The sequence below is a fragment of the Strigops habroptila genome, chromosome 2 (genome assembly GCF_004027225.2).
Source record: "Strigops habroptila isolate Jane chromosome 2, bStrHab1.2.pri, whole genome shotgun sequence".
NCBI classification, from domain to species: Eukaryota; Metazoa; Chordata; class Aves; order Psittaciformes; family Psittacidae; genus Strigops; species Strigops habroptila.
In genome coordinates, this window is record NC_044278.2 from 1,849,662 (window position 1) to 1,870,823 (window position 21,162).

At 37.9% G+C, this 21,162-nt stretch overlaps 1 protein-coding gene across 6 annotated transcripts in view; it reads right to left on the minus strand.

Annotated features, from left to right (window-relative positions):
* ROBO1 (roundabout guidance receptor 1) overlaps window positions 1–21,162 on the minus strand; it is a 709,821-nt gene that overhangs the window by 395,846 nt on the left and 292,813 nt on the right. The window contains exon 1 of one of the 6 annotated variants that reach the window (XM_030471687.1): window positions 8,180–8,271. The exons of the other annotated variants lie outside the window; for them this stretch is intronic. Within the exon in view, the coding sequence (XP_030327547.1) occupies window positions 8,180–8,204 (25 nt within the window). The 5' untranslated portion in view covers window positions 8,205–8,271. Of the gene's footprint in view, window positions 1–8,179; window positions 8,272–21,162 lie in introns of those variants that run through there. 6 annotated transcript variants of the gene reach the window in all.

A 21,162-nucleotide genomic window follows, 5' to 3' on the forward strand; every position in this document is an offset into this window, starting at 1 on the left:
CAGATAATGCTTCACCTCCTGGTGAAGGCATGGAGTTGGGTAAATAAAGCTTAAGAAATCTTCCTGCAGCTTTCCCAGCATGTTTGCTTTTTCTTCCTCAAAATGTCCAGTCAATGAGCAAAGATTTTGTACACTTGCCCTGTAATCCCAGACATCAGGGAGCCTGGGCAGAATGAAACATGAGCAGAATATCCTGTATTTCCCAGAAGGCACCAGCGAAATTGTATATGTGCGACACAGTGCAACTAGAAAGCTGAAGAAAAAAGACAAGGTTTTGGGACTTCTTGCACTCACATCTACCTATAAACTGTTCCCAGGATATTACAAACAGCACAACACCTACGAAACCTAGGTAAATATGTCAAGCTTAAAAAGCTAAGATAATCCGAGTTCAGATCTTTGTTCTGAAAAGGCTGTACAACTAGGAGAAATAAAAGAACAAGCAGTGCCAGGGAAGGTCTTCCCTCTGCACTTCCATGATGCAGCAAGGGAGGAGAAGATGGAATCTAAAATCTGTGACACAAGAATATGACTATGGATGTATCACCTACAGCATGCCTGCTGATGCACAATTTTCCACCTAAATGCCAGCATGCTCCTGCTGTCAAAATTGGTAGAAACACTGAAAGGGTTAGTATTGAAATGTTGGTGACAGCGTATTGTTTTAAGCTATTGGAATGCCTGGACTAGCTTTGAAGCAGTGCCACACAATCCAGCACTAAACATAGTGGTATGTGCTCAGCCTTGGTCACCATTAACATTTTAGGCATTACAAACTGCCCAGTAGGACATAAGAAAAGCTTGTGATCGATCAAGACATCACAGCCTCGTTCTTCATTCTCTGCAGCTCATTTCTGGCCTGTGATATCAATTATACACTACATGCCTAGCTTTCTCACTGCATTTACTGCTGATGCAGCTCTTTCTGTGCTCCCTGTCTTGGTGGAAGCATGTGCTGGCAAGTCCTATTACAGTTAGTACAGTTGCTTTAGTAGCTACAGCAATCCATGGCTGCTAATGACAGGCATCTTTGAGGGTAGCAACTTGCCCGCAAATGTATTTCTCCAAAAGTGTGCAATTAAACCCATATGGCTTCAGTAAATAGCAAAGCAGTCTTGGAGAAAAAACTTGATGAATAAAGACAAAAGAATCCTCCACCTTTATTTAATGTGTGCTAAAAGCCAGCTACTTGTATACGTTTCTAAGACAGAAATTTCATTTCAATCTGAGCAGGCAGGCAGGGCCTTTAAGCAGCCTGAAACAAAGGGAGTTTGGAACAATGGATGAAATAGCAAACCTTGACAGCCCAGTGCTTGTGATCAGGTAGCAGAGCCCAGGAGGGGAGCCTGGGAAGGCAATTAGCAGGTGACGCTTGCCAACGGAGACTTAAATCTTTAGGCAATCTGCGTTAGAGGGGCTTCGACAGAGCCTAGAGAGGCATCCAAAGCTGCCCTAACTGCTCGGAACTTCTTCAGGACATGAACTAAGCCCTGTCTGGTGCAAAATATGACAAGCTGTGAAGACTTCTTGCTATATAACCATGGCAGTGCATAAAATCATTATTTATATAGTGTCATTTTTTTTGTATTGGACTTTTACACCCTACTGATGCTGACATCTTTGTGCTTTGCGCAGCAGGAAGAGTGTACATATTTTATGCTATTTATTCTTGCCATCCTAATTTGAATGCCATCGACACTCCTGAGGATCCCTCCATGGTGGGAAGTTCCTCCACAGGGATTTAAAGCACCTGAACTATGGCTGTAAGAGTCTATCCTCATTCCTTAGGTACTTGTTAACTACAGATAAGCAGCTAAAATTGCATGCCTAAAATAGGTGATATGATACTGCACTGTAAATAATGCTAGAGGGTTTCTACCCCAGTGGGCTCAACAGTTCCAAATAAAAACAGAAGGAAAATGGACAGAGGCTTAATTTGCTATATGCCACAAGTTAGCAGCAGAGAGGGAAACAGTACCCAAGGTCTGTTCTCCATTCAATAGACTTCATTTGCACAGTCAAAGACCTTTGTATGCCTACGGTTAGAAGTGAAGCAAAAAATCTTCCACTAAAGAAAATTCTACCACAAATATTGGAGGGGGGGGTGGAGATTAAATTAAAAAAATAATTAAAAAAAAAATCTTTCTCTCTTCCTTGAATTTGAGAAAAAAAATAATTCTTTAATGCCTTCACTGAAAATACAAATCTGCATTCTGAACTCCATTTTTCTCCCATTTGATTACCATACCAAATCTGGGGGGAAAAAACACACGGTGAAAGATACATTCTTTGAATGAAAAAAGGAAAAATTCTTAGTGTCACAGATGGCCGTCAGGATGAAATGAGGCTTGTGTCTGCTGAGGGAATCAGACCTTAGTGTGAAATCTGAATAGAAAGGAACATAGCAGAAGGCAAGGTTTCAAAAGGAGTTCAGCACCAACTGGCATTGTGAGGGTTAATTTACTGCCAGGAACTGCTGGGCTTTTCATTCTCAGTAGACACACAATAGACAGATCCCAAAAGTACCCATCATAATCACAGATGCTGGGGATTAATGCTAAAATGAAAGCTTCATGAATATTAAAAATATCAAAACTGCTAATGATGTAGCAGAGTTTGGAATAACAACCAATCTGAAAATCTAAGCGTGTGCCATGCAGACATAGTGAGACACTGTCTTTTTAAAACTGATTAAACCTACTCAATTTGTAACAGAAAGAGGCTTATGCATATTAGGAGCTGAATTGACTGCCAAACTTTACAAATTGCACGGGCTAATTACCATAATTAAGCTTTGGATTGAAGAAGAAATTTCCATTTATCTCAGAATGACTCAGTGGAACTTCAACAAAGAAGGCAAAGTACATCAAATGGTTTGTCCTTTTTCCCCTTCTCCTTCACCCCCAAGTGATGTTTCAAAATCAATTGTGAATTTTAAAAATTTAAAATAAAAAAAACCAGAGTGACAATATAGAAATACTTTTGCTTGAAAATCAGGAAAAAAAAGCATAGTTTAGGGATCTGATTTTGGAATTTGTTGTAAACCCTCTCCTAAAAATTCGTACAGTAATATATATTCTATTTTTCCAATAGAAAGTCTGAATCAGAAGGTAATGCAAAGCCACATGTCTTTTATAACCTGAAGCCACACATAACTCCTGTAACTATGCTTCACCAGTTTCCTGGAGAGGACTCTGGGTAGTGTTTGATCTGATGGACTCTCCTGCTGCTGTTCATGTCTGCTCTTTGCTCTCTCATGCCGATGCAGAGAAGTTATCTCAAAGGGTGAGATAACAGCTACCACATTTTGAGATAAAGATTACATGTTACTCTGACTTTGAACTGGAGCCAAAGACTTCCACTAATCTCAGATGGGATTTGGATCTTTTCCTTAGGGAATGTTTAGTCTGCAAACAATAAAAGCCCAGCTGTGAAAACTGTGTCTTACTGTATTTCCTTTCCTATCCCAATTTAGGAATAAACGTAATGTGAAGGTCTTCCTTAAGCTTACCTAGGCTGTATGAGACCATACGTATACAGAGTCATGATGCAATGGAGAACACTGAGATACTGGGGAAGTGTTAATCCTTCCATATATAACGTGTCTGACTTTTCACCCATCAGCTGCTTCATTTTTGTTTGCATTTGTCTAACTTCTGCTTCTATGATGATGTTCTAAAAGCATGAAAAAACACAAAGCAAATAAAACAGACCTGCATTTCATTCCCTGTAGAACTCAGTTATAATAGATCTACCATTATATAGTCATACTGTAAATACTTGAAAAATAAATGTGAATTAAAAGCCCAGGTAAACAGAAAAAAAAAAAAAGAAAGGGCAAAAATAAAAAGATCTTCATGTTTAAACTTGATTTTATTCATCTACTTTAGAAGAACAGAACTCCGAAAAGAGAAACCAGGAACAATTTCAAAATGCAGACTAGAAGTGAGATATGTGACACAGAACAAGAGGAAGAAGAATGTAGTGATATTTATCAGCATAGATGCTTTTAGGAACCATCTGAATTTTCTGGACATCCTTAATAAAAGATATCCTAACATTATAGTAGAACATTCATATGTAATTGTGTAAGAGAGAGGAAACTTCCAGCTATTTCTAGACTAATATTTGCACCTATTAAGACCAATTCAAATTTTTAATGGGTATTACTCTTCGCATTTATAAAAACCATACAAATCTGCTTTGATGAGAGTCTAATCTCATATAACAACTAAGACACAGAAAGTACAACCTTTTTTACTCCTTTAGGAATCAATAGAAATTATATTAAACCACCAAGTCATGGGTAGCTTTACAAAAATCTTCCATCTATGCATGCCATGCCTTTCCCTCTTTTATATGCCTGCTAATACAACCAACTCTGAGACAGCCCTCAGCTGGAATTCCCAACTATGCAAATCAACCATCCTGGCAGAAACGCTGCTCTGCATTCTGAATGATCAGAAGTTCACTTCACTTGCTCAAAATTCAGCCTGTGTTACTTTGTGTGGTGGCAGAGGAAAGAAATACAAGTTGCAGAGACCCTATCACCAAGAGAGTAGGATTGGGATATATAAGCGATTATGCTGAAGAGGTATGGGAGCAATTTTATCTGTTATTAATTTTGTACATGGAAATGTATCAGTCCCCTCATATGAGTTGGAAATAAGTCCATCAGACATAGTAGAGATGCAAGTAATAAAGGAAGAAGACAATTCCAGATTTACACTACTTTCACTCTTTTTTATTATGCTCATCATTATAAAAAGGCAAGCACTCACACTCATTATTAACAAGTGTAATAAGGAAGATTATCTGTTCTCTTTTTACTTCATTTCAAGAATCTTTTCTTGTTCTTGTATGGAGCTATTCTGGAAACACATGTATCTGTTACTGGATGGAATAACAACAGAATAACAGAATAGCAACACTATAAACCGTCCTAATGTGATTATATCAGATTCTTTTTATATCAATCTGTTTTCAGAGACTTAATTTTCTCTTTTTTCTCAACAGTCTTGTGCCCAATGGAAAGCTTTGTGGGCAGGTATGCACAGGCAGCTTGCAGAAGGCAAACCATGGAAATGTTGAAGCCTTGCTTTTAAATTTTCAGCTGGCATGACAGTTTTCTCCACAGCAGATGGAGAAAGCAGGTGTGGCATCCGAAGACAAACAAAAATGTACTATTTCATTACTTCTACAGCAAGACACTTGATGTCTGAACACAACATTGCCATTCACAGTTCAACACCTGGAGTGAAAAAATGCCAGCACTTACGAGATGTCAATGCTTCACCTGATCTTTCGTTTGATGGACCATTCCTTGAGTACTTGTGGCTAGAATGAACTTCATATGGATAACATACTGCTTAATAAAACAATCCCTGTGCTTTCTAAGAAATTTTTTCCTTGCCCTCACTTTAATGACAAAGACAATTCCTTTTATTCATAGGTTTGTACACAAACTTTTAAAACACATAGTACTTGAAACTTACAACCTTTCTAGCAAGAATTCCCATAAACTAAAGCAAGTCAAGCACAATTGTGGAAGGTGCCTGTGCAATACAAGATGCCTTACTCTTGGTACTCCCTATTGTTTATCCCTCAGATAAGAACAGGAAAGATAACTTCAAAATATTTGAGTTTTGAGAGAATGAATGTTCAGTTAATGATGCAAGATTTCACATAGTCTATTCCCTTTCATTTGCCTGTTTGTTTTTAGTTTCTTGTTTAAACAAACTAACAAAACCACTTTAAATACCTCAATCCAATCTAAAATCTTCCATAAGAGGCAGGAAAGAAAAGCTAAAGCTCTGTTATTTATTACATGCAGAAAACAAACGTCTTCAAAATATTTAAAATTAGTAAGAAGTACCAGCATTGTGTATTATTGAAACTACATTATTAAAATGATTTCTTTCAAAAAATTGTTCTATATTTTGCATTTCTGGACAGAAAATGAATCTGTAAGTGGCTTTAGAGACTGCAAAGTAAAAATCACAAACAAGGTGGAGTCCTAAACCACTGATGTTTCACCAGCTTAAGAAAACATTAAGGAATTTTAGAAGCCATTATATTATTACTCAAAAATAGTTTTTATTACAGTTTATATGTCTGTTATTTCTAGAATCACTCTGCATTTTCTTATGATTTTTTTACAGATATCCCTGTTCTGTGACAGTGAGCTAAAATCTCCAAACCTAATGCTCTGGTCTTAGGAATAGAGATGCTGAAGAACCACCCCTGACACTTCAGAGGGGTAAAAGAACCCAAAAGATGCATTTCTTAAAAACTCTCATTCTTGTGCTGGCCTAGAAGGAAGGCTGTAATTTTATCAGCTGATGCTGATGAAGCTCTGGAAGTTTTCTGAAAAGTATACTATGGAATTGCATGCTTGGATGTTAATCTGTCAGCACAGTGCAGTACAGACACACAGGTTTTTAAAACCTTTCCTATTTTTAAAGTATTTCCAGATATGGAATAGAAAAAAAAAAAGTCACTGAAGACACCATGAACTTTTAGTATGAAAATACGTAGACATGATCTAAAAGATACCTGTAATGATCTTCAGAGAAAGAAATTTGCCAAATACATCCCAGCTGACCTTTAGAGTCTGGAAAAGAGCATATCTTTATACTGAGCTATGGACTATAAATATGCTGAAATTTCATTTATTCTGAATCTTGAAATATGAACAAAATAGTGACAGGATACAAATACTCTGAGAATTAAGGAATATATTGCCTATCGCCTGTAGGTTACTGGTTCAAATTCTGTCAGATGAATAGTGACAGAAAGTCAATACAAGGCAATGGCTGTTTCATGAGCTACATGTGAATCAGGTAAGTAGTCCAAGAGCAGATCCTGGTACAGTATAATTCCTGATGAGGAACAGCTGGTAGCTGTAGCAAAGCAGCCAAACTGAACACCTCTCTAATAAAGACTTACATTATGAAAGTATGCATTTGAAAGCACAGGCTGTGCATCATTTGCACCGTAGATTCAAAAGATCCATTTGCCTTCAAATGTTGTTAATGTGGCATGAACACATACACAAAATCAATGTCACTAGACACCATATTCCAGAACTCTGCAGAAATGTCTCTGCAAAGGTCAGTCTTGCTGCCCTGGGAAGTGCATTCACTTCACAAAAATATGCACTTCAATAAATGGTATTCACCAATGCTCTTGCAAAGAAATTAAAAGAAAATTATTATTTAAAAAAGGCTATTTGGTGTTAGATGGCTGGTGTTATTATATTACTTAATATGAAGATTAATAGTATTAGTTTTTTTATTAGATCATGCTAACAGGGATTTAAAAAACTTAAAAACTTCAAGAGGCTGTTTTTAATAAGGTTTTTTTCTAAAGAAGTTTAGAAAAAGGGAGTGAAGAAAAGGCAGAAAGATGCCAGTAGACATTCTGACTCTCTTTTTAAGAAGCTCTGTTTATTAGCAACAATTTTCTGATTTTAACTTAAGATTTTCCATTCTAGAAGTTCATTTCCGGTATATATTTCAATGAGTGCTAAGTTACACATTAGTTTAACTCCCAGGAACCCCAAAGCGAAACTTTTTGGTGCTAGCGTAGCATGAGGCACGGGAAATATGTCCAGGAAGCAAATTCACTGCTGTAGTAAATCAAGCTGCTTTCTAAATTTCATTTCCCACACTGGCCAGAGCTTTTGAGAAAACAGAAATGCCAGCCCTTTCCCACCTACTGCAGGTAATGCAGAGGATTCTGCTGATACCATCTGGCAGCATAGGTAAAAAGTTAAATTAAGTCATCTGAATTTAAAGGACATCTTTTTGGAACAGATTTAAGTGGCTCCCAAATTAAATAAAATTAAAAGTAATAGGTTACAGAATAAAAACAATCAAGAAAATACTAAAGTGATATTATTGATGCTTTTATTCATACCACACACATCACTGTCCTCTTCATTGCAGATTTGCACTTTTAATATATCTCAGAACTTTATAAAATGCTGTCTAGCTCAGAACTACAATCATAGGGCTAATATACAACTTTCCACTAACTTCATTTACAGCAACAACATTCATTCTGTGCCTGTTTAAAAGACCATCAGACATCTACACAGTGAAAATCCTTGGATTTTTACTCTAAGTTACACAACTCCTTTTCAGTAGATCTAACTTCTTCTAAGCAAAGTACCTACCTCTTCCACAATCTTTATTTCTCATCAGCTTGAAGACAAATGTAGGAATAAATCTCTACTGTACTTTTGTCACAGATAACTTCTTCCACTGTGGCTGAGCTGCAGTTTTACTCATACAGCTTTCTGTACCTCAAAGAGATGCTAAGTAGCTTTCTCCCAGTTATGGCATTGGAAAAATGCTTTCAAGGAGATGAGGATTTACAATGCATTTAGAATAATAATGCAAAATCCTTGAAATATTTCAGAAAACCCTCCAAATAAATAATACCCCAATCCCCTGAACACTTTGTTTTGTGGAAAAGAATAACCTAATCTGTAATACCATGTGAATTCAAAGTGCACATACTTAGAAAAAAAGCTCTTTTCAAACCACTCAAAATTGTGGACATCTGCATAGAGGCTGGCTACTATTGTTCAATATTGGACAATAATATTAAACACCTGCTTTTACAGCCTACTGGATGAATATGCCTGCTTTTGACAGACAAGTGCTGGAACTAAACCATCGAATTACAAACCAAGTTAATCTGGGAGGGATAGAAGAGATGGAGAGAGTTGAAAAGGATACAAATGTCTGTTCATGTGTAAGCAAGTGATAAATTATGGAGCACGACGTTATTTCCTGGCATCTTTTTATAACGTGGCTAGAGACTGATGAAATACAGGACCAGCTGTAGTAAATCTGATAACTGGTTCTATCAAGCCCAGATTTCTGTCCATGCTAGGTGTTGAGAGAACTAAAATATACCTAACCTATTAGGCAGCATTAGAGATGAAGGAAGACTACTTAGTCCATTTATGCATAGAAGACTGAGTTAACTTACTTTTTAAAGAGAAAATACTAAAAAGAAAAGAAGTTACGTAGGAACAAAAGATAAGGCACATCAGAGAGACATGCCAAACATTTCAGCAACTGTTGCTAATAGGAATCCCAAACAACACACTTGGAGTGGAAATCACTGCCACATGTTAAATGTATTTAGGATGTGATGCAGAAGGGCAAGATTAGTAAAAAAATTCCAAATATGTGCAGGGAAGGAGATAACCCCTAAGGAATTCCAGTCCCACACAATAAAGGTGAAACTGGTCTGCTCAGGTTTCTCTGGACTAGCTGTAGCTACATCTGTGTTGCTATTCCCACCACTGGTTTAACATGCAGCTGCACCAAAACCTAAATGTGAGAAGAATCAGAGAACCCATCTGTGTTTAGCATAATATTGCCACAGGCACTGGAGTAGCAAACATGCAAATGAGCTGATTAATCAGGAGGTAATTATGCTTGGGTTACTCTTTCTGTTACAAGACTGCTTTGATAGCAGGATTAGGTATTATACGTAAGAACAGCTCATAGGGGAAAATGTTACAGTACCCTGTGAGACAGTTTAAAGTCCTTTACAAGCATGTTTCCTGTAATATTTGGATGAATGCTTCATTTATAAAAATAAGTTCACATGGCATTAACTAAGTGAATCTTGACAGTGAGAAGTAAGTCTATAAAATACTGATTTCCAAAATGAAACATTTACATTGCACTTTCCAGCCGAGGTAACTCCCTGGCGCAACCTATTTACTAATTTCTTTCAAGGACTATTTTCTCAGGTTAACTGATTCTCAGATCTTGCCATCTCTTAGGACTGTGCTGCTGCAAAACGAAGCAGGAGTCACTAAAGGAAGATTATCTTTAAAATAAAAAAAGGCAAGATGGATTGAGCATCTTCTCTGACTATACAAAAGTTCTTGGTTTTGAATTCAGATGGACTAAGTCAAAAAGCAAGAAATCTGTAGCAGTTACGTTGCAGAATAACAAGCAAAGTTTTTGGTTTTTGTGCCCAGAGTGTAAGTATGAGGCATTACACCGGAGGATTTCTGTTTCTAGCTTCGAGAGAGATTGCTCTAGAGAGTGCTTGGTGATAGCAACCCAGGAAAGCTATCCCAGCCTGCGACTGACTGATTGTAGAATGGTTTGGGTTGGAAGGGACCTTCAAAGCTCATCTAGCCCAACCCCACTGCAATGAGCAAGAACATCATCTAGATCAGGTTGCCCAGAACCACGTCCAGCCTGGCCTTGAATGTCTCCAGGGATAGTGCATCCACCACCTCTCTGGACAACCTATGCCAGGATTTTACCCTCAGCGTAAAAAATTTCTTCCTCACATCCAGCCTGAATCTCCCCTCTTTCCATTTAAAACCAAAATCACCCTTTGTCCTATCGCAACAGGCCCTGCTAAAAAGTCTCACAGCTCTGGCTTACTGACTGCCATACCTCCTTGGTGGCTCCTCTGCACACAGTAGGAATTATTGCAGTTGGGGACTGGGATTATTCTGCAACAGTACCTAATCTAAGTACATTTGCAAACTGCATTATTCTTATATTACCCAGTGTTCAGAAAACAGCTGACATTTTAACATTCATTTCTGTATACTGTTTACTTCCCTGTACGTTTACAGGCATGTATTTCCTACTTTTGAATTAGCAGAACAATATGCATGCCGGAACTAATTCACAATAGAAGGACTTCAATGTTTAGTTGCACTGACGATAATAAATCTCTATGGACTCCAGGCTATGTTATCTCTATCAGTTATTTTCCCTGCTGAGAAGATTTAGTACACTTCACTGAGAGGGCAGTATGCCCAAGTAGGAAACAGACTTTCACAGATGTCAGACACAATAGCCGTTCACAGGTGAGAGTTACGCGATGATTAGGATCACAATAGTGGAGGTTTGTATTTCTGGAGGGACCACTAAATGCTCCAGGATACGTTATTTATACCAAAAATATTTATACATGCACAGGTATCATGTGTCCAGCGTTCACCTCCTCAAGGGCCTTTCTTAGCAAAGCAAACTGAGCTGACACACAGGGACTTCAGCGCAGCCACAGCATGCCCGATCCTCACTACCCAGACACCTGCAACTCTCCATGCTTCCAGTGTGAAAAAATCTTGAAAGCAAGGTTTGCATCTAGTACTAAATATTACAATAAACTGAGGATGCAAAGGGTACACCTAAAATATTTTTCTTCTGCAGTGAACTTATGTCTCACATCTGTAGTGAGAAGTCTACAAATCGTGTTCAAGAAGTGATGTGTAATTACTGCACTCCAGCATTCATACAAAGCCACCCTGTGCAGGTGAACTACAACGTTCCTCTAAACCACTTCAGTGTGTACGTTTTCCTGTTGCCTGGCCTCCTCCCTAATGTGGCTGATTACATCTCTGATGGAAAGCTCTGCCAGTGATTTTCCAGTGGGCTTAGTCAGAGACTAGATGCTGGTTGCAAAAATCAGCCAGATTGGAACCTACCCAATTCCAGCTGGGTTTTAGAACCTCATATTCAGTTTGGATCAGGCTTATTTAAAATTAATAATAATAATGAGCTAAAATATGTACAGCAGCAGTGATTGCCGACAGTAAATGGCAGCCTGTGTTGTGGACAGACTCATGGCAGCTGGCTGGCTCAGAAGTCATCCAGTCCCTGGAAGAACTGGCTGTGGATCTGCCCCTGCTCTTCCTTTGGGAAAGCTGATGGTCTGCTGGATCCTCTCACACTAAATAAACTCTTTCCTAATCAGAAACTCTTCAGTCCTTTTACCTGCACACCTAACCATTAGCCTGTTTCCCACAGCATGTTACATGAGTTTGGGAGCTGAAATTAACACTGAAATCCAGTGTCAAATTTAGAGCCTTTGTGAGGGAAGAGACTCCCACTGCTCACAGATGTTCTCTGGCACCTTCATCTCTCTGGAAACAATACTAATATCTGTATCAATCAGCAGAAAAAGTAGTAAACAAAGCCAAAAACATTTCTTCTCCAAAATATCATTCAGTGCTGTATTATCAACTGTGACATCCTAAGGTGATTGAACACTCTTATAATTCACTGCAATTCCCTAACAACCTGAACCAAATCTTAACATAAAGATAAATAAATAAATACTGGCTCACTTTTGTACGTGAAATAAGTAATACTGGACAACTGCTTTAATATCCCTGCTGAGCAGACATGCTGGGCTGTCTTACAGAAACTCGGACGACCTCATTTTGTGGAAAGACGAAAAACCAATAAACTTGAAGCTGCGGTGTCCCATCACATGGGCTATTTTCCACGTCTACACTGTTCTTGTACACCGAGTACCCAAAGTGGACCAGAGGATCAAAAAAATAAAACCTTTAGTACTTAGCTTCTAAAAGAGAGAAAACTCCGCACACAATAAAGACAGAAAAGTAATGTAAAAAGCCACAGACTATTCTCACTGTTCTCTTTGCCTTGGTGCATTTGCCTTAGCCTCTTGGTTCACTCACTGAGGCTTTTTGATTAGAGCAATTCTGACCAGTCTGTGTTGATTCCTGGGATGTTATTTCTATCCCCACCATCGGCTGTAGTTGATTTTTAGAACAATTTTCACATGAGCTCCTAGTTGTACTTTGCAGTGACTGTCTTCTTCTTCTTTACCTGCCCTTCACCTCAATTTGTAAAACTTCTTATTCCTTAAGAGAATAACAATCTGTCGACAAAAGCAAGCAATTTTTGTTCATCTTATCTGTGTTCCTGAACCAAGAAATATTGTCTGTGAAAACACTTGTATCATTTGAAATCTTAGAAGAGTTTTCAGACGAGGTGTTTTAAAAATCAAATGGAAAAATAAGACGAGCTAAAGAATGAAAGACAGTTAAACAATTATGCTAGATGAGACTCTACAAGAATAAGTTTTGCCAACGGTGGATTATGCATAACACATATTTGTGTGGATAACACTAGTAGCGCACAGTATTTCATTTTATATTATAACTTCTTGAAACAGTTTTACGAAAGATAAGAATCTTGCTGCATTTAGAAGTGTAAAACGAGGTGACTGTGCTAGAGCTCTGCACAAATGAAATCTGGGGTTTTTTGGTTTTCACTGACAAAAATCAGGAGGGCACTTCAAAAGATTTTGCTCACTTTATCTACCTGTACTCAGCAAAGAATGAGTATCTTTTCAAAGTGCCAAGTCAGCCAAAAGAGTAAAAGTTATGATAGTCATGAGTCATCCCAGAAAATACAAGGCTCACAGTTTTCCTTTCTCTTCACTGTGTATAAATTATGCTACATTTAAAACGTGGTGCATTACATCTATTCTTCCTCATTCAGAGATTAGTTCTACATATAGTAATTCATGGCAGATACCTTAGGTCTTCAGTTCTCCTAAAGAATAATAATGATGAGATTGAAATGGCTGTAAAATAATACAATTAAAGCTTTTAGGCGATCTTTAGAAGCTTCACTAAAGCACTTTAAAAGCACTCAAGCCACAAATATGTTCCTGAAAAGTACTAAAAATATATTATTTTAACTTAATTTTTTGGCCTTTAAGGAAAACCTGTAATCCCACATACACGATTTCTGCTGGTTCATTTTGCTTTCAACAAATGTAGCTTTCATCAGATATATGCAGAGCTGATACAAATATAAAGCTGACATAAAAATATCAGGCAGTTGGCAATAGTTGTTAACATTTTCCTTTGAGAGGACAGTTACAACAAAATGTGAGTAGACTTTTTTTTTTTTACTGAAGACAGAAAAATTTGTCAGTGACCTAAAGAGTGAAATAGCTGCCAGACTGTAAAGAGTTCTTAAGGAAGTGGCAATAGGGCAGCTCCAGGAACAACTGGTTGCCATAATATTTGCAATTTCTTCTGAAGAGGCTGAAATGATGTGGAAATGGAACTGAAACCATATAAACAGAATGGCCCAGGGAAGGCTGCTCTCAAGTGATTTTTTTTGTCTATTAGCATTATAAGCAGCTTCTGACACTACACCTAAAACATGCTGCTCATTTGCCTGCAAATTTTAGCAAACCAAACAGAATGCTCTTCCAGATTCTTGATGTCAGAGGCCCCAAAGGAAAATTTGGCATTTTTTCACCTTCTTACATGGATTAGAGTGTAGGTCCTCCCAGCATAACCTGTAATGTACTGTTTACAATGTGCGAATATGCAAGTGGAAATCTGTAAAGCGTTGGTTTCTATGATTCTCAGCTTGGGCAGTATCTGACGCTCAGCCGTCTCATTCACTCAGCTGGTGGACTTCAGCAACACAGCATTTATTGGCTGAGCAGCAGACTATGTACTGAACATCTAATATAATGCAGCAGTGATCATGGTTTTGTTTTCTCTCTTATGGCTGGGTTTTAATAATAAAAACTTGGAAGAAAATTCTTCAGTCATCAAGAACAGTCCCTTGGTATTACAGGCAACCACATTTTGTAATCCCTTATGTAAACTGATCAAGCTCCCTCAAATCCGTAATATTTTTATGACCTTCAGAGATGGCAGCAGCAAGGTATATTTATTTTATTTTACACTGGAGGAACTCTTCCTAGCTTTTGTTATAGCCAGAGACTTAGCCCCCCTGCAACAAGCACAACAGAATTTAAGAAAAAAAAGTACCCAATGTATTCAAAAGCAACACTCTCAGTTAGTCAAATACTTTTGTGTGATGAAAAAAAAATAAATCTCCTACCATGCTATCCTAAAATTTCTTTTAAATTATAAACCCCACACACCTGTAAACACAAAATCATATTGCAATGTGAATTTTACTTTATTCTAAACAACTGTACCATATGAAGCTGCAGTTACAACTCCAACTAGGGATGGGAGCTATCATCCTTAATTCAAAACGTTTGTGAAGCTGAAGCTGATCAAAGAAAACAAAATTTTCCAAAAATCCAGCTTAATTTGATTTTATCCAGTATGTGGAATCAATCCTACTGCAACCAAAAGAAAAATGATAAACAATACACATTGCACAGCAGAGTGATTCAGCATCAGAAAAAGAGCCTAATGAGACTGTATTATGACTTACATCTGGTTAATTCATCTATACAAGTAGAATTTAAACTCGAACATATTGATGCCATCTTTTAAGCAAAATCTATAAATTTGTTTAAGACCTGGAAATAGGAGTGTCAGAAGATATTTCTGGTCCGAGGCTAAATAAGAACACTAAAAAAAAAAAACCTCCAAAAATCCCCAACTGGAACAAGTCATATATTTTTTCCATGGGCCATGAAGAGCTGATAATTATTGGCAGTAGCACATCAGACATTTTTTAAATAAAGAACATTGAATAGAACATTTGGTTATATTTTCAGATCACACTTTTGTGTTGTTCAGAAAGCTGTCTTAAGGAAAACAAACACTTGTTCTACTTGGGTCTGCAGAACAACAGCTTTACTTGTGGTCTCATGAAATACCTCATATCTTGCTGATGACAGACAAGTGCCTGTACTTCTTGTTCAAAGGCAGGCTGGATACCAGGATTTTGGACCAGAAAATGTGTAGTAAAATAGTTACACTCAAATTATGACTGTAGCAGGCACATGCTCAGTTTTCAATACGTAGGATCTGCTAAGGCTTTTTTAGCTGTAAGGTAATTAGGTATATATTAGAGCCTTCTCCAAACAGGCTGACCTGGCGAATTAAATGGTCTCAGAGCCAGCACCTGACTGCAGTGGGGTGTGGGGAGCCACATCTGCACTGTGCGTGGTTACTCAGACCAGCTTCAGATACAAATGCAGAGGATAAAGTTCAACTTCTCTGCAAAGATCTTGATGCTCTGCTGGGGAGAGCAAGACATTTGACCCGAGCTTGACAGCAGTAGCTACAGCATCTCTTTCTTTGCTCAGTGGTTCATTGTCCTTCATCTCAGAGAGTCAGTTATGTATTTGGAAAGTGATGGGAGGATGACATTTTTCTAACACAGTAACATTTACAGCCGCCTTTACATCGGACCCTCAGCCCATCCAAAAGCAATAGTTACAATTGCAAAAAAGCATGTTGAACCATCCAATACGCATTCAATTTCTGTCACTTCTATCAAGTACTCCAGACATATTTAATAACTAAGTTATTATAGCCCTACTTCTATAGTTCTAAAGCTGTGAAAACCACTTAAAGAAAAAAATGGTGTGAAAACAAGGACCAACAGCCAAATCCAGGCCATTGCAGCTCTTGAAATACCAGCTCCAACATTTCTTGAGAAACACAGATATCTCACCCAGAAATCGGGCTCTATTTGTTTTGCAATTTGAGTGAGTCAGACGCATAAATATTTAAGTTTTAATTCAATTGCCTCTCCTGCAGTCGATGAGTCACTACTACTCTGATATCTGAGGAGTCTCACTAGGGGAGGTCCTGGAAACGTGTTACGACTCCCAAGTGGGTTCCAGCCGGAAAGTCTGTGAGCTGCACTTTTAAAATGTATAAACTTATTTTCCTTTCATACTCTCAAAATATATGTAATGAACTAGAATGTGTTTGCTTCCTGAACAGCAAACAATCTTGCAGCCAGAAAAAATGTTTACTTTGTAAACACTATTTTCTTTTCAGAAAACTGTTTTAGCAATAAGTTCCATGATGAAAAACAGTTTAGGTCATAAAAGACCTAAAAAAGAATTAGAAACTGTAACACTTTTCCTTCTCTCTAAACTCCTGAAATTACCTTACAAGAAGTTACAGTCAGTTAGTTTAGCTCTATTGTGTTAAAAATACAGAGAGCATGCTTTATACAAATGGATGATGCAAGATAATTTCAAAAACTTTGATCAAACAGGGAGTATTATGAATACATCCATGCACAAGCTGAAAAGAGAGACTAATTAAAAACTAAAAAGCTACATTCCATTAGCATGCACCTTACAAATCAAGTGGGGAAGTCAGTTGGGAATGCAACCTAAAAAATAATTAATGTAAAGGTGTAGGGAAGTGCTCCCTTTCCATTTTGACATTCTCTAATATTCCTGTAACCTTGAGTCATCTTACCACCCCTCAGCATGAAATACGCCATCATTTACCCACTTGTGACAATTCCAGTTTTGGCTTGTACTGGATAAAACATGGGGTCAGTACCAAAGAAATTATGAACAACAAATTCAGACCTGCTCTGAATTCAGGAGAATTCATGTGTTTCATCCATGGAGGTACAGGTGAGCGAAGAAGAAAAATAACCATGCTGGAGCTCAACAGATCCAAACCAATGACAGTGACAAAGAACAAGGCTAATCTCCACCACCTTCATGGCCTTGTGAACCTTACAACCGCTGGGAGACTTCAGACCCTAGCTGTGAAACAAGCCAGCTACTTTGCAGATGAAAAGTAAACCTGCTGCAGATGTTCTGACACAGACCAAAATCCCCAGGTCTCCAGCTACAGGTTTTGGAGCCTGTGCAAATGAGCTCCCCGTAGTCCACATTTGAGAGCTCCCACTCCTCAGAAAGATCTCTCTGCATCTCATGAGGGTGAAGCCCAAAGTAGCATAACTTTGCTGCACAGCTGTTAGTGTGGAAATATGAGGTGTGAGCACAGTGTTATTAAATCTTCCCCCAATAACCATCTATTGTTATACCCTCTACCCAAAATCTGTACTTGTATATGAAATGCAAGGGTATGCAGATACACTATGTGCTTCTCCCCCTATGCTGGAGACAAAGCCCTTCGGTTTTCAGTTCACTAGCATTTTGAAACTAGAATTGGTGTTGACGTGAAGTCCAGGCTTTCACAGGTTGGTTGGTAGGTTTTATGGCAGCTCAGATAACTGTCACAATCTAAAGGCACATATTTAGGAAAGCACTGTTTTCACTGATCAGTAGCAATAACACAGAATAGAAACCCAAAGGAAACCTATTTTTACAGTATGCAAAGGCCTGTTTTACAATATGTAGCAAGCCTTGCACATTCTTCTTCTTTTTTTCTTTTCCTGCTGCCAGCCTGTGTTAATGAGGTGGTAGATACAGAGGGAAATGACATACTGCCTACATATGTTATTTCAGAATAAGGACTCCAAGAAGAACTTGGAATAAAATGTCCCCCACATGCTTCAGTTTAAACCCATCTCTAAGACTCTCTTCTCTTAGACTGGCTTCTCTTTTTCACTTTGCAATAAGCATATCAATTTTCAGGATGCTACATTACTCTTATATGGCATTTTGTTCTTAACCATTGCACCCACCTTCAATTAATTTCACTTTTTCTGAGATACTGACAGGGGGCAGCCACTTTCCTACAGGTTCCCTGAACACAAGGATTATCAGAGGGGGAAATACACGCCACGGGTAATTTCATGGACACGAAACGACACCATGCCACTGGCGCCTGAAAGTTAGTGGTTAACTGTGGGTGCTGCAGGGCTGCTTTTTATCACTGGTGTCAAATTTACAAGAAAATCACCACAGAATGCCTTTAATGTTGGCTACAGTTTTCAGTTCTGGAAAGTATCAGGGGGATGCAAGGCAGTATATCCCTTCCACGTACAGGGATTTTTCTCCAAAAGCTGGAGCTATTATGGATGATGGGCTGTAGCTCACAAACAATCAAGATGTCGCTGAAGTACAAAGCATTTTTTACTTTGCATGTCACAGAAGTAAGATTAAATTGAATTTTAAAGAAAATAATCAGGTTTTTTTTCTTTCACTAATTTAATGTTCAGATCTTGATGGTGACTTGTGGCTCCACAAACCAAAGAAATTAACGGACATCATGTCATCGCTTGGGACCTATAGAGTCACAGGTAACTCTTGTCCACAGTGTTCACACAAAACAAAACACTAGATTTCAGATAATTGGAAACTATGCTGCTATTGCCTCTAAATAATGTACTTTTATGCATTAAAAATACAGGTCTAGAGTATTATCATATGTAAATTAATATTTTTCCATCAACAATCACAGGCACAATCTAATTTAAAATATGAAAGTTACTCATTTATTAACTACATATTAATATTAAAATGGTAGCAAAAAAAGAAAGTATTTGAATATGACCTATCACCACTGTAGCAAGAGTAGGGATTTTACATGCAGTAATTTGACAAGTTTTGACATACAGTAGTTGTATTTTCCTAAAGGGAGAGCCAAAATTTGGCCAGATTTGTCATGGTTTTGTAAGTGTGCCAGAGATGACAGAGAATAGATGTGACTAATTATCTGAAGAATTATATGTACACGTATTTCCATGAAATAATAAAAATGCCCCCTATACAAATTACACCAAGAGCCATCTTGCTGGGCAACCTGAGGTAAAGGAAGAAAGAGAAATCTCACAGAGGCAATGAGATTCTACCAAGTACTGCAAAAAAATTAAGATATTTACTGACATTAATTTCTTATTCTAGAGTGATTTTTAAATTTCTTCGCTGCTTAGTTTCTCCTTATTTTGTCCAACAATCAAAACCATACCAAGGCATTTAAGATTTCCAAAAGCTACAGCTAAACTAAATGACAAAATTTAAACTTCTGAAACAATCTCAAAATATGTGAGAAGTGTCTTGGCTATTGGTCAAGCAACAAATGAATGTTTCAAAAACTTACTAAGAAGGCAAAATTTCAATTGGCCCCTCCTTTTCGAGATGTTCTTTTTTCATCTTTCCTTACCAACTACAATAACAGAGTATAATTGGTTTTATTTGTTTCACTTCGTGTTGTCTCTAGACAAGGGGTACAACAGCTTTCCCCACTGTGCCACAGAAATAACAGTCGTAATAAATCATAAAAATTACAACTGAAATGATATAAGTTTAAAAAACATTTCAGTAGATTTGGCACCAAACTATGTACTGCATATACTGTGAGATGATAATTTCCAATTCAACTTTAGTTACAGGAAACCAGTATTTTAGACACTGTTACGGTGCAGCCTCAGTGTTTGTGTGACTGTAAAGGAATTCCAGAATTCCTCAGGCACAGTTCTGATTTTTGTGCATTGGGGAAGGCATAAAACAATTGCTTTATGGTCAGTGAAGTCTTTAAAAGGCCTTGCTGAGGAAACTGCTACTGCCATCTGTAGTGAAACTGTATAGGCATAACTAAAATGCAGCACAAGATAGTCTTCCCTTATAAACTCAGACCTGTCGGAGTAATTCCTGTGAACAGCCACCTGCTCCTACAAGCCATTTGTTTTGTTTGTAAAATAGATGTTAGCTCCATACTAACTTCTGAATGAGAAATTCATTAAGGTAGCCAACCATTCACACAGCCAGTCCACTGCAAAAATTATGTATGTTCCTGTATTTCAAAATAATAAGCAGCATTCAGATGTCATCCCTCTTAAATGGTACAGTTAAAGCTCTCAAACTGCAAGACAGAAGTATGCAAGATAAAAGGGTATTACAAAGACAGACTTTCATAAATATTCCCATTTTTTCTGAACAGTACATGGTATAGTAGCCCATATCCAACCTACATAGTCATCTCATGGCCTCTGAAGCCATGAGAATATCCAGCAGTCACAATAGCCATGATGTTTCTTGCTATCTATTCCAGACAGATCAACAACTCTCAAAGAAAAAGCTTGGCATTTTTTTTCCCCTAGGGAATGATATCATCAAATGGCTTTGAGACACAACCAGTTGTTTCCGTCAACCATTGTGAGGTCACTTTGGATCTGGACTTCAGCGGTTTCCATGCTGAAACACATCACTATGGCTCCTCTCATCGTGCAAAAGTTGTATTCCAAAGCAGAGAAGAAAACCAGACTTGAACCAGGTTAATTGCATAAGCTATACCTTGAGTTTTACCTTCTTCTGGGTATGTAATAGATGTCAGAAACAAGCTGGGAATTTAAAGGGGGAATTTTTTTACTACAGTTAACAAGTAGCACACACCTACTTTATGGTAGGGGAAAGTATGAAGAACAAACAAGCAGGAAAAGGTGTTGTCCATATCTACAATGGCAATCCTTGTCTGCTGCAGGATCCTTCTGGGATTGTGGGCCAAAAGCGAAATCTAGCACTGCCATCCAGTCCCAAATGTACAATAGGAGCTGGAGACATTGCTGGGCCTGAGAGTGCCAAGTCCTGGCACTTGCTCTCTGCGCTGTGTATGTGCCAACAGCACTTCAGCGCCAGTGTGTGAAGAAAGATCATGGCTTTGTGTCACCAGTCCAATGAAAGTGAAATTCATAATTGCATGATTAATGTAATTAATTAAATCCAATAAAATAG